Source organism: Temnothorax curvispinosus, unplaced genomic scaffold (assembly GCF_003070985.1).
Source record: "Temnothorax curvispinosus isolate PA1 unplaced genomic scaffold, ASM307098v1 QBEX01013138.1, whole genome shotgun sequence".
In the NCBI taxonomy this organism is placed as follows: Eukaryota; Metazoa; Arthropoda; class Insecta; order Hymenoptera; family Formicidae; genus Temnothorax; species Temnothorax curvispinosus.
In genome coordinates this window covers 1,122,820-1,136,575 of record NW_020222918.1, presented here as the reverse complement: position 1 = coordinate 1,136,575, position 13,756 = coordinate 1,122,820, and the positions used below count along the sequence as shown (strand labels likewise).

General features: G+C 40.6%; 1 protein-coding gene across 2 annotated transcripts in view; it reads left to right on the top strand.

Annotated features, from left to right (window-relative positions):
• The first annotated feature begins 5,263 nt into the window (after nucleotides 1-5,263).
• The window catches only part of LOC112463277, a 59,562-nt gene continuing 51,069 nt past the window's right edge, over nucleotides 5,264-13,756 (top strand). The window contains exon 1 of one of the 2 annotated variants that reach the window (XM_025029577.1): nucleotides 5,264-6,098. In XM_025029577.1, coding sequence (XP_024885345.1) covers nucleotides 6,041-6,098 — 58 coding nt within the window. In that variant the 5' untranslated portion in view covers nucleotides 5,264-6,040. The remainder of the gene's footprint in view (nucleotides 6,099-13,756) is intronic. The other variant, XM_025029578.1, reaches the window with a different exon arrangement.

The window sequence follows — 13,756 nt, the reverse complement described above, 5'->3', positions numbered from 1 at the left end:
CGGTCGCTGCTAGTTTTCTAGGTTCTACAAGGAACTTGAGTTGGTTCCTGATACTAGTATATGTATCTATGTATACACACACACACACATATATATACATATATATATATATATATATATATATATATATATATATATATATATACATATATATATACACACATCATACAATATTGCTTGCTTGCACTATATATAGTATATATTACATGTTTAATACATTGTCTAATAAAAATAAAATATTTTAGATTTTATTCTATATTTTAAGATTTTTTAAATATGTAATAAAACATGTTTCAAATAATTTTTGTATATATTTTTTAGAAAATCAAAAGCGAGGCGTCGTTTAGCGGCTTTTTAGAGTAGACTGCGATTATATGTATTGTATTTTAATATAATATTTATGATAATAGATTACTATTTATTCCTAATAAATAACAAAACAATTGTTTTAGGGAAATAATTGTGTAAAACAGTCTAGGGAGCTGTTATCGTTCATTCGAAGTAAATTAAAAATTATATACGCTCATCCAAAATGGCAAACCAAATAAACCATTTCCAAATTTTTGTGCAACAACGTAAAACTAAATTAGAATAATTAATGAACTGTTAAAATCAATAGAAAAAAAACGATAAATAGAATAGAAACGTTAATAATTGTAATGTTTAAATCTATGCTAATTAAAAAATTATCTTTTGCAAAAAAAGAGAAGTGCTTTAAGTCTAATACACCATTTTTACAGAGCAAGATCCACACAAAAGTATACAAAATTATGGTAAAAAAGAACTCAATTCCCTGCTCTTCTTTGTATGTTTCGAGCAAAAATTCCAAGCGCAACCTCATCCGGATAATGTTTCTTTTATGGGGTACACAAATATGCGCCCGGGCGCATGGGCTCGACTCAGGAATATAATGAGAATACATTGGCCAGGTGGGAGCCGTGGGCCTCTGAATTAGACTCCAGCCCGCCCACGTCCACTTTTAACCCTCGTGAGACCCCGAGGCTCACGGTTGGTTGCGGCACGCGTATAATTGGGCACAAACTCGTCCGATCTGATTATTTCAATCTTGCGGTCTTAATGGGGCCCGAGGGCGCCAAAACAATTTAGATAAGGCCCATTGGAGCGGGCGCAACAGATGCCGTGCGATCCCAAAACGGCGGTTCGTGGCCTTTCTAGGGCCGATCGATCGACTGTTTACATCGTTCCAGCTTTCGTAATTAAGCGAGTCCGCGATATGACACGTTGATAAATTAGAAGCGCCAGAGTCGTTACTCCCGTAGAGCATTTTTAACCGCAGCGGATAAAAATAGTATAACATTAAATAAATATCTATTCTTCAATGCTATAATTATATGTCTTTCTAAGACAAAATAAAAGGCTTATTATCCATTCATTATTTCTAAAAATGGCATGCATGTTTATTCGATACTCGAATCTATCCAAGTATTGTTATTTCTTTTCCGCGATCTCTTGTTGCGCTTACTTTGCGAGCAGCTGTTATCGTATATTTTGATAGTTGTGTGTATCAACGGATTAATATAACAGTATAATATTAAAGCTCTCTAAATAGCGCCCGCGAAGCGCACGCTCTGTGATGTCTAGTATAATATAAAACAGATTTGTACAATAGGTTTTTTCAATTTAAGTTGAAATAATTTTTACAAAAGTTCTTTTCAATATAAGTGAAAACAGTTTTGATAAGATGACAGTTTGTTTTTTAGAGGCGTGTGCATTTGTTTAACATAAACGCGAATTCTGACTTCATTAGAAGTTCAGAAAACCAGAGTTTACCATTATTTTTATTTTCTTTACACATGTCACTTATAAAAAAAAAAACTTAATAATGCCGCGTATTTAAAGTGTAATTTAGAGGCTATTCGTCGTACATACAATTGCTTATTAATGCCGTTTCAGTGGTTGTTATTATTCACAGCATTAAGAACAATGTCGTCTACTTAATTTAGATAATGATGACGATACAGTGACTCGACGGTAATGATGGCGATGCAACTAGACAAAGGCAATGCAATTAGCGACTGTCGCAAAAGCTAGTCGGATAATTAAGCCGATGGTCTTTCGTTGTAATCCGTGAAATCTGCAACGTAATTAAATGATTCTGCGCAGCAGATACCTCTTATATATTTTTAATAACGCGACCTTGTGTCTTAACCAATTAAAAACTATGAAGTATATGAAAATATATGAGTTCATAAATAACACAAATTGTTAAAACACTAGGTATTATACATCGTGTGAATAAAGCCATAAAGAAATATATATAAATGACGTCTTTCAACGTCAATTAGACGTCGATTCGATGGGTCATTTCTCGCTGGGAAGAGCCTTCTTATTTTATAATGTAACTTATTTTCATACATACATAGAAAAGTGCCGAAAAATTGCGTGATTTTCACGGATTACACGGTTTGATATGTTTATTCGATTATCAGCGACAGGTAACGTGCAGTCACAACAAGGGGCAGTTCTAGCATATCAATGTAGACAAGAACGTCTGTCTTGACCGGAGTCACAAAATTTTGCTAAGCTTCACGCAGGTTCGAACGTGAAAATACGAGACTCAAAATGCTGCAACAGTTTTGTATTGGCCGACCACGAAGAATAAAAATTCTGAGGGGATCGTGCGTTCAATATTCATCTACACATTGTTGCTCTTTGGCAGTCACAGTCAGCTCCGAGCGAGAAAAAGGACCGGCCCACCATTTGCCCTCTGTAGCAAGCCTGTAACTTGTTACCGCGCGCGACCGTTATGTGAGTTTTCAGTCTTCTCCTGCCTTTTCTTACGAATTCAGCGCTCCGCATAAAGCACTTTGTAGTCTCGCCGGGTCTCGCCATCGTGGGGGCAGGAAAAATCCCCATTGTCGCGAGTGCCGAGACCCACCATGGAGAAACTGCTGAGGGCGCAGCTTGTTGCCAAGCGCAACACGATCGAAAATCACGATCGCCAGCACGCTTACAAAAATCATTAACATCCCCGTGACGAATTATTTTGTACGCGTCTTTTCCTTTATCGCGAATATAAGGAGCCCATCTCTGATGAATATCGCGTTTGAATTTAAATTTGGGTAGCCATGATACGTAATTCCTCGTTGAATACTAACGATCCACGCTTCCTAAAATCTTTTTCCGAGAAATACTCGGAAAGTCCTTTTCGGCGAAGATGTTAATCTAGGAACGACGAGGGAATTCTCGTCCCGAGACAACCATTCCCGATGAACTCGTTACTTTCCTCCTTTCGAAAGGAGATAAAACATTCGACTCTGTGTGCAGAGCTATCTCGGACCAGCGATAGGTTCGTGTCCGCGTCGACGTTAATCTTAATACGATCTTCCGTAAGCCAGACAGCAGCATCTCTAAATCATGCGTCAAGCTCCCGAGGGGAGGATCTGATTAAAAAAAAAATAGTATTATTTGTTTTTTCGATTATCGTTACCGACACACGACAGGGATTATGAAGGAAATGTGGGATTTGGCGACGTTCAATGGGTTGCGGGAGAATACTCTTTATGGATTCCAATCTCGTTGCTCGTTCATGCCACAAGGCACATCGGAAGGGTTGAGGGAACGAGAATGGGACTGGGATCGGAATGGGAATGGAATCCGAAGCCCCCTGTCCTGCCCCCTCATCCCCCCGTGCGCGTGTGCGTCCGGTATACGTTCATTCACCGATCCGTCCATTCATTCATTCTCGGCGTTTCTACGCCCAACATTGTTGCGTCTAAACGCGTACCTGAGCCACTCAATCTAGCCTTCGATCGAGATGCTATAATAAGATAATTTTTGTATGTAATATACAACACAACTGGAAGCACTTACAAGAATCCCTCCCGAAAATGTGTGTGGAAGGAATGCAGCTTTCATTTGTATTCGGATGTTACTTGGGTGTGGTAAATATAGTTACATTATTCGTGTTTTATTCTCGTGTGCTCAACGACGAATTACAAATACAAAATCACTGATATTATCAATACAAGATATATTGCATATATTTACATACATATGATCGCATACTATATTACCGATATTTGCATTTTCGATGCTGATTTGTATACGTTAGTAAACGGAGTTGTGAGAAATAGCATATTGCATTATTATTTTATATATTGCAATTGTATATGTATATACGCGATATAAATTAAAATATTCACTGTTGAGAACTAGTTGAACTTCAGCCAAATATAATGCTCCCGCTATAGGTCATCGACAGATACAATATTTCTGTTAGAAATTATAAAACTTTCTCGCATCGATGAACCTCGTTTTGTGCGGGTACCCACTGGGTGAATGATCTTGTTTTCCAAACCATTTCACGGTGCTATCATCAATATATCTCCTAAACTTTGTTTAGAAAGAAAAAAAAATTGGAGGGAGAGAAACTATAAATTTTCAAGTTATTCAATCCGATTGAAGATTAAAGAAAGAATATGTTTATTTTTCTATTTTGCGCAAAGATTTCTTTGAATCAAAATCGTGCTTTCAAACATCGTTCTCAACGCTTTATTTTTCAATTGTAAATAACGTCATGTAATGACTAAAGTAAAAAGAGTAAAATTATCAAATAAAAGCAAACGATCGTACGTATATTTAGCGGCTGCATAAACAATAATAAATCGGTTTCATCTCGAAAGCGGTGCGTCACGATTTCGCACGAGGGTGTGCGAAATTCGAAGCGACGCTGATTATAATATCGATTACGGTTGCGGGTTGCGGTGTGTATTATTTATCACGTCATAATATCATCCGCGTGTAATATCCATGTTCATTTCGTACGCGCCATTTAATCCGACAAAAATACCGCGCGCAATTACAAAAGACGCTTATACATTTTTGAAAATAGTGAAAAAAGTTGCGCTTACTCCTAACTGAGTCAAATTAAAGCTTGCTGATTGGGTAAGATTCAAATGACCGATGATTCATCGATTTGGCTAACAAAGACGTTTATCTCGGCTCTATTACTCATTCGAGAATCTCCTTTTCAGAAACCGGAATTGAGAGGGAGAAAAGGTCCCGGAGGAGCCGAATTTTTCGGAGGTCCTGGCCGCGGCGACGGACGCCGTCGCGCGTCGGCTCCGATTCAAACATATTTAATTGATGCGTCGACCGCACGCGCGCCCGACGCCGCCCGGCGGGAGGGGGGAGCGCGGCGCCGCCGGCCCGGCCGGCGGAAGAGCGGCCGGGGAGGGGGGAGACTTGCGGACGCGCACCTATGCCGACGCGGAACTCGGAAGAGCGGCGCTCTCTCACTCTCTCGCCTCCCGGTGGCATTCGCCTGCGAGCCGCTGCGCCGCGCGGTCGCCTTTCCACCGCACGTCTCACGCAACGCATTTAACGCCGATCGACGGACACGGCGTGTGTGCCAGCCGGTATTCCAAATATACGCGCGTCTGTCAAGCACTGTCGCAACCCATCCGCGAAAGGGTCGCAGCCGACGCGGTGTCGTCCGCACGCATGAGCCGAGAAGATCGCACCGCGGTCCTTCCTCTCTCTCTCGCGCGCCGGCGATAAACACCGAGAAAGGAGAGGGCGAGGGTTTTCTCTCTGTTCCTCGTTCCTCTATTCTTCTGAGGGGAAGAAACAATTCGTACATCAGCCGGCGGGCCGAGCGTCGTCGTCGTCGTCGTGCCGTTATCGAGGGAAACCGGCGTGACGTTGGGAGGCGCGGAACGGTATCCACTCACGCCTCTGCACGGTGAAATTAGCGCGGAAAGTGCCTGCACGCTCCGTTTCGTCTCCTCGCGAAGACGGAAGAGAAACGGAGGGGGAGAGGAGGACGGGGAAGCGGAACACCTCGCGGCGAGCTCGCGCGGACCGTGCGCTTGAGAAGGACGAGGGACGCGAGGAAAGGAACTTTTGTGCCTCCGTTGTGGATAATCTGGAGTTTCGTCGGTCGTTCGTTTGGCCGTCGCGTCGCGGGGGCTCCTTTTTGACGCCGTGGTTTCTCGAGTGACGTCTGGACGACTCTACGCCCCCGGGAGTGTTAATAAGTGTGCTGTGACAGCTGCAGAAACAACCTCCGCGGAGAATGGAGCCGACGAGGATCCTGCTGCTGATCGTCCTTCTGGGAGCCGCCAGCTGTCAGAGTGAGTACTTTTCAATCTTCGTATGTATGTTGTACACACATAATCGCCCCCTTAAGTCTCGGTCTGCCACGTGCCACGGCCGAGGATTATCACGCGACTCCCGGTCCCGGGGTCGCGTCCGACAACACCGGTAATTCACGCGGCGATGGCTTGCATCCTCCCTCTCTCCCCCGCGAATCGGGGGCGATCGATTAAAGCTCGTGTGCTTACACTGGTTACTTCGCGTATTACGCGATGAATGAGATCAACCGTTGCGCGTGTTGGCGTTCAAATTTAACCGAAGCGAGGGATGCGTAATGACAAACGCGTGACAATTGTATTACGGGCATTTTTGCGTTATCTTAATTTATTCAAATAATGAAGGATAGGATTTTAATTCATTTCTGATTTTACTTTTTGAGAAATAAAGTAAGCCTTTTCCCGGACGCTTAACTAATTTCGTTACATTTTTGTTTTTTGAATTTAAGCCCATTGTAAATGGCTTAAATAGATGGCATAAGTTTGTGTTAGAATTCAGGATGATATTTAATTTTATTTATGATTTTATATACAATATACGTGCGATACAAAGAATAATAGAAAAATCAAAATACATACATGCGTAAAATTAAAATATATTGAAATGCACACGTAATGCGTCAACTAAATGCGTGGACTAAAAAAATTATAAGTAGGAATATGTCAGATTTCTATCCTGAAATCTGACGCAAATTTTAGACAATTTAAAGTGGATTTTTATTAATTCACGTTAAAGAATAATCGTACAGCTAACGAGATCGATATAAATACTGCATTTAGACAACGAGCAGAAAATTGGCCGCCGCGCACGTTACACCTTTCACGACTTTGCGATAATAATCGTGAAAGCGCGATTGGAGTAATCCTATTTCTGAATCTGCAAGCGCTATATCTGGCATCTTTTATCTCCTCCAAAACCCCCATGTAATTTACGCTCCGAGAAATATAGTGGCGTAACGATGTTAGTAGCCACGAGAGAGTTAGTAGTCCCCGCGATATGTACCGCCGCCGACATCTCTCCACGGGCTGTTCATCGATCGACCGCTAATTCACGGCAATTATATCGAGGGACGCAGGATGCGTACGGAAGCGCCGGCATCGTAATTTGCGCGGTAATGACACATTTTCGCTCGTGTCGCGGTTCAGTGAGTCTTTTGTGAGTCTTTTGTGAGGCATCGCGCCCGGAGAGGAGGCAAGGAGGAGGAGGAGGAGGAGGCACCCTCCCGATTTATTCCATCGGCAGATTCTTTCGTTTCGAGATACGAGCGTCTCGGAAGCTAACTCGTTGAATAAATTTCTTTAGCACCTTGGCACCGTGATTACCTCGCGTAACTTCATCAACTTTTGTCTGCTTCTTTTTTTATCTCGCGAAGTTGTGATCGATTTGGCTTCCGAGAGACTGACATAACGTCCGCTTCTTCCCGCATCGACCAAACACATTTTATAGGTGCTCTCGTGACGACGTCGTCCGCATTCCCGTCGATTATTCTTCTTCTTTCGTGCATTGCAAAATGCGCATTTGCAACCGGCACGATCGAACACGCGATTACGGGCACATCGCGACATTCAATGTCACCGATACACGACTGATTGTCTTAACGTAAGAAGAGCCATTGCGACGGCATGCATCAGCGTTTTATCAGTGGAATCATTTGAACTCGAGCGTGGAAGCGGCATGGCAGTGCCGAGTAAATTTTCTCCTCGCTTTTTCAACCTCGTAACAAATTAAACGTAAATAAGCTGCGTATATTCTCTGCAAGAAATTAAAGTTATAGTTATTGTTTCTTTCATTCGGAAGGAAAGAACTTTTTAATTTAACGGTTACTGCTTTATGAATAACACACGAGACTTTGTTTTTTTTTTCATCAAGAATTAAATCTGTGACATAGAACAATTATTCCTTTTTGCCTGGCCAACGAACGGCGATACAAATCCAGAGCTTACAGCAGTAAACGTATTTGCTTTAAAAGCCTGTAATTATCTAAACATGAGCTAACGGTACTGCAATTATCGCGCTTTCAACGAGGCAGCTTTACTTAGCGAGTTTTTATTCGTCCCGCGGCCGCGCCGTTTTAAAAGGAGGCTAAGCGTAAAAGATCGGACATTGGTCGGAGTAGATACGAAGTTACGAATGCAGATTGCAAGTCACGATTGGAATGTCACGGTGTGCACGTGGGTTGCACCTTACGTCGCGACGGTCGAACGAGCTGTGTCGATTCAAGCCAATCTGTCGGATATTTGGTCGTGTAATATTTCGCAAGAATCTTTCGATTCTTAACGTGTCCTTAATAGATCCATGACAATCAACGTTTCTCTCCACAGGTGTACAACCTGTGGAGAGAAACGATACTAGTTACACAAGATATATTTGAAATAGGTAGACAAATTTTGAAGACCGTATCCTAACGTATCTTAAGGATAAGGAATGGTCGTAAACATAAATAAAGGCAGAGAGAAGCTTCTTTCTCACATAAAAGTTTTTACTTTTGTATTGTGTACAGTTTACGCAGCACATTTATAAATCTTTTGAAGCATTTGAAAGATAAGAACAGTCTTGGTCGTCTTGGTTAACTCTGAAAATTTGTGAATAACTTCGACTCTGTTTTTTTCACGGTAACATCGAAGGTAGTGATTTTCACTGATTTATTTCGTCTCGCGAATTACGTGCACATTTAATTCTAGACATATTTACATAAATCTGATCGTATACTATGGAAAATATATTTTAACGCGAAACGTGAGACAGCTTTACGGTGCGTTTGCAATGGCACAGTTCTATCTTTTTAAAATTTTCGTGACTACTTAAAAGTGTGACACATTTCACGGTTTCGAACAGAAAACGTGCACCGAACCTGTCGGGAAAGTAGACGAGGGAAATGTCATTGTACTTTGTCCCGGGTGTTTAAGAATTAGATTCATGACAAAGTAAGAATTCCAAGGCTTAAACATTATAAAGATTTGCGCGCCACGTTTCCCAGAGCGATCGGTGAAAGAAACTCGCGGGCGATTATACGGGTTTTTAGAGACGAATTTGTATATACTGCGGTATTGTTGGTTGACAATGGTATCCGCGGGATAAAGAGGTATTTTTCCGAGCGAGCAAACCCGCACGTATAAACCTGCAAAAATTTAAAGGGGGCCTTTAAAACGAGCTTCTCAGACTTGTATCTGATGTCTCTCCTTCTTTCTTCCTCTCACGCTGCATTTGAATCTTTGAGGAAACGCCGCACGCCCTTACACCTTCGAAGGTTCAGGTAGAAGGCTCGTTTGACCGCTTTGTAAAATACACAGAAAATCCGACGAGATATGCGGGGAAACTGAGAAAAGAGTGTTTCCCTCGTCGGCGCGCCTTAGTGTCGCTATTATTATTCCGGTATTCCAGTCAAGTGCACTTTCGAGTACCTAAGAAAAAAATATTTCTTCTCACGCAATAATATTTTTATGGCAGTATTTTTTACGTATATTGTACGCTGCTGGTCAATTTGGTTTTACAAGTTGTAAAATAAATTTTCGAAGACCCTGATACCTTAAAGTCGCACACGCCTTGTAAGCATTTATTTATTAAATAAATGAAAATACATTTTTTATTTACGTTCCATTAATTTTCTATATCGCTTACTATGTTATTTTTTTATACCGCCAATTAATAGTAATCAGTTCGCAACTAATTTTAAAGATTGCACTGCGTAAAAATACATAATCTGTTCTTGAATGAAAAGCGAGAGAAATTAATCTGTATATTGTTCGAGATAAATCACGATTTTTAACGCGTGCTAACTAACCACTCTACCAAGAATGTAGTTCGCGATGGAAATATAGCTAGCACCGTCTTGTCAATTCTTCATCGGATTAAGTTAACGAGCTGCGATCGCGGCGGTGATTCTCACGCTCGGTAGATAATCTTGATTCATAGAAGACCCTACCTTCGTGATCAATGGCAACCTCCAAGGAAGCCAACTAGTACTCGAGGAGAAATGTACTGTAGAGGCAAACAAATATCTTTAGTATAACATGAAATGTAGTCAATTAATCGTTTTTACGTTACATTTTTACTCGCCATAAATTTTCGGAATCGTCACCTACATAGAAGAAATTTAAATTGGTAATGTTTACCTTTATATGTGCGACTTTTGGTAGTTATAATATTAATCGAGAGATAAAATAAATTATTAATACAATAACGGTTGGGGAAAAAATTAAGATATCATGGACGTGATTTTGCCTGCACGGCATATTAATAATTCCGTCGTTCACGAGATTAGTCATGCCTGAAACTCGTCTTCGCAGAACTCTCAGGTGATTCTGTCTGCGGTAATGTTTTTATATCGGCACTTTGGTGGTCGACGTTTTCTAATTCAAGCTACCTGACCTCATGTCGATCACCATCGACGAGTCTGTAGTTCAAAATTAATGGTTTATTCAAAACTGCTTTTAAACCCCTAAGTTTGAGCCATAAATTAAAAGGTACTTTAAACTGTCAAGTACGCAAGGATTTCAAAATTCGTTCTAGCTATTAAATACATATACAAATAAATAACTATTGATATATAAATATTAAAATAAACTGTGGTAATAAAGGAGATTGAAATTATCTTTAAAATGATTCGTATTTTTAACTACGCGTTATAAGAGGTAATAAAATTCAGGTACTATTTTTGTACACAAACTTATACCGCTTCTCTAGAGAAAGCAACTCCATTTTTTTCCTTCACTGCATGCACAAATCAGCGCGGCATGACAGTAATCTGTAACATTCTTTTCCATGCGTGAGAGAAAGCTCGATAAGAGCCCGTGATGTGTGCGATTATCATCGACACGACTTGGAGACGATGACTTTTTCTTTCGATACGCCAAAACAAAGTTCTTGTTCGTCGTCGCCATCCAATTTACACCTTCGCGCAGCCAAACTCGGCAAGAAAGGGTTCTCGAGAGGCCATTAGAACGGGCCTGAAAATGTTGTTCTTTGCGCTCGGGGACTCGAGTTATTTCGGTCTCCTATGGTCCTGGGCGAATCAAGGGCGGCTCCGGAATGACCGCGCGATCATGTATATTTTAAGAATATCGACGTGACACACAAATATTTATCCTGCATATCGATAAAAACACGTTGGAATCATTAATATTCGATAATGTTGTAATATTGAACTTTCTGATTCCTATATTTTGATATAAACATGCAATAAATTGAAAGAAAAATTAAAATGAGACAGGAAAGTCGTATTTTTGAGTAATTTTATTTAACAAGACAAATGTGTATATTATTCATGACTGATAAGATATAAATCTCGTCGACTAAAAATAAAATGTCGAAAGTTTGACAGAAAATATTTTTACAAAACAAAACATTTAATTGTATGGTAATTATAGATTATTCATATAGATATAACTGATAAGATATATTAGATAAGAATTCTGCTGGCTAAAAATGGTGTTAAAAATTCAATGCAAATAAGAAATGACAACTATATTCCACCGATTCATTATACCAAGTGCTAGATGGGGATAAAAACATGGCCGTCCGGAAAGTGATAATTATTCGAAGCCGACGAGACCTTCTTGTCGAGGAAGAGAACGAAACGATATCGTTGTGAGGGATCTCGTGATCTTAACCAAATACCTGGCGGACGCTATAATTATTGGCCGCTTGGCCAGGAAATTTTGGCCACCCGACTGCCTTCGAAGTCGTCTCGGAACGCGCTTAATCTCTTTGTAAATTGGATCAATTAAGCGAGCCCTGTCAAGAGAGAGGTTCAGTTTAATTGACTGAGTGTGTCAAAAGGCGATAGCATCTTCAACCGCAGACTTATTTAATGAAGTACGGTCGACAGTGGTGTAGACTTGAAAATTTACCAGTATCACAAATTTTTTTCTTCGTAAAATGAATAAAATGTAAGATCATCATCAATCGATCCATTTATAGATGCGAATTAATCTTTTATATTTGTCTGTTTATATCTTTGTTTTTAATTTCTTTATCTCTTAAAACTTCAAAATTGGATAAAAAATATTTTTAAATAACAAAATTAAAATTTTGTTATAAAATTTTGAAAATATTACATTTTTAAAATTGTCATTCGATATCTATGATGAAGTTTTTGTCATCGTTTAGCAAGTTTCAATATTTAAAAAAATAACTTCTTGGTATTTTTTTCGTTTAATTTCAATTAGTCAAAGTAACTATAATTAAGTTCCTATTCTGATCGCTGGTGGAAGGATATCCGCGAGTTCCGCGCTGTAATATCCGTGAGATATAAGTCCCGTGAGATCAGATCGGACTGGTTTTGCCGCCGCGAGGCGAGGCGACGCGACGCAGCAGCTCGGAGCCGGACAAATGCCGGACAGGTCGAAAGCCGGCGGCGTGACAGAGTCGCACGTTTAATTCGCCCCGTTGCTGCCTCAATGGCACCTGTCGTCTCGACCAGCGGAGAGTCTCCGCCGCTACAATGTTGCTGCCATTAATCACGATCGTCGGATGCATCGCGCGCCGTCTCGTCGTCGCCCGACGCGGTGGTTTCCCAACGTTGACGAGGCAACCGGGGCCAGCTCGTTCTTGCCGCGCGCGCAAAGTCATCCATCATCGCGCCGGCGACCGGCGACAGCCGCACGGTATCAAAAGCCGCCCCGACTGCGTATTCCGATTGCGTATACGAAGAGAAGTCAGTCGGTCCGATCTAAAGTTTCGAGGTCCGCGGACCCTGAAGATAAGACGCGCAAGTCGTCGGCCATTAAGACGGCGGTTCTCAAATCCCGAACCATTTCGGGCTGTTTGCGAGTATAGCTTCACTTCAGAGAGACTTATATAATTTTTATAAATTTTTCAGTGTTCCAAATAATTTTTTTCCGTCATGAATACTGCCTTTTAATATCTAACTTAATTCTATGTTATGTATATGAGGATAATATTAAATATAGCTGTACAAATGGAATTCTTCAAGAGGTTGTGGTATAATTCTCGAATATCTCTAGAGCCTGAAAGCTCTCTCAATGAGGCATGTGTGGGCGCCACTGCATTAGGACGCATGCCAACGGAGAGCGACCATTAAGAAAATAGATCAAGTTCTCGGCCAACTCTGAATTGAGTTTCCCCCTGCGGGTTAAATCGTTTCGCGAGGAGTCGAGCGGCGGAAACTCTTTGATCAGATGATGAGTCTCCACTTCTCGTCGACGTTTTTCGCGAAGGTAGTTCACCGTTTCGGATTAGGCCGCACAATTCCCCTTTTTAAAACCGAGTCATTCAACTTTTTCTTATAAACGTATCAAATCTTCGTTACAGCTTCAATAACTTTCTCATTATTACATTGAAATTGTAACCATTGAATATTTTTGTTAATCTATGTTAATTCAATGTAATCATAGTTTTTACATTTTTGACAACAATACTTTGATTCAATTTTTTTGAAAAGCATTATTTTTTATTATTTTTATGTTACTTCTATGTTATTGTGCCTTTTATTATTAACGCGAAGGAAATTCTGAAATTGGTAAAATACATGGTTAAAACGCGCGAACAAAGCTTATTGTTCACTCTCGTAATGAGATCCGCGTGCCATCACGTGTGCTGCTAATGTTGATCACCTGTAGTTTAGACGATGAAAAGGCAAGAATCGCGATTCGATCGATTACAACGGATCATGGAACAT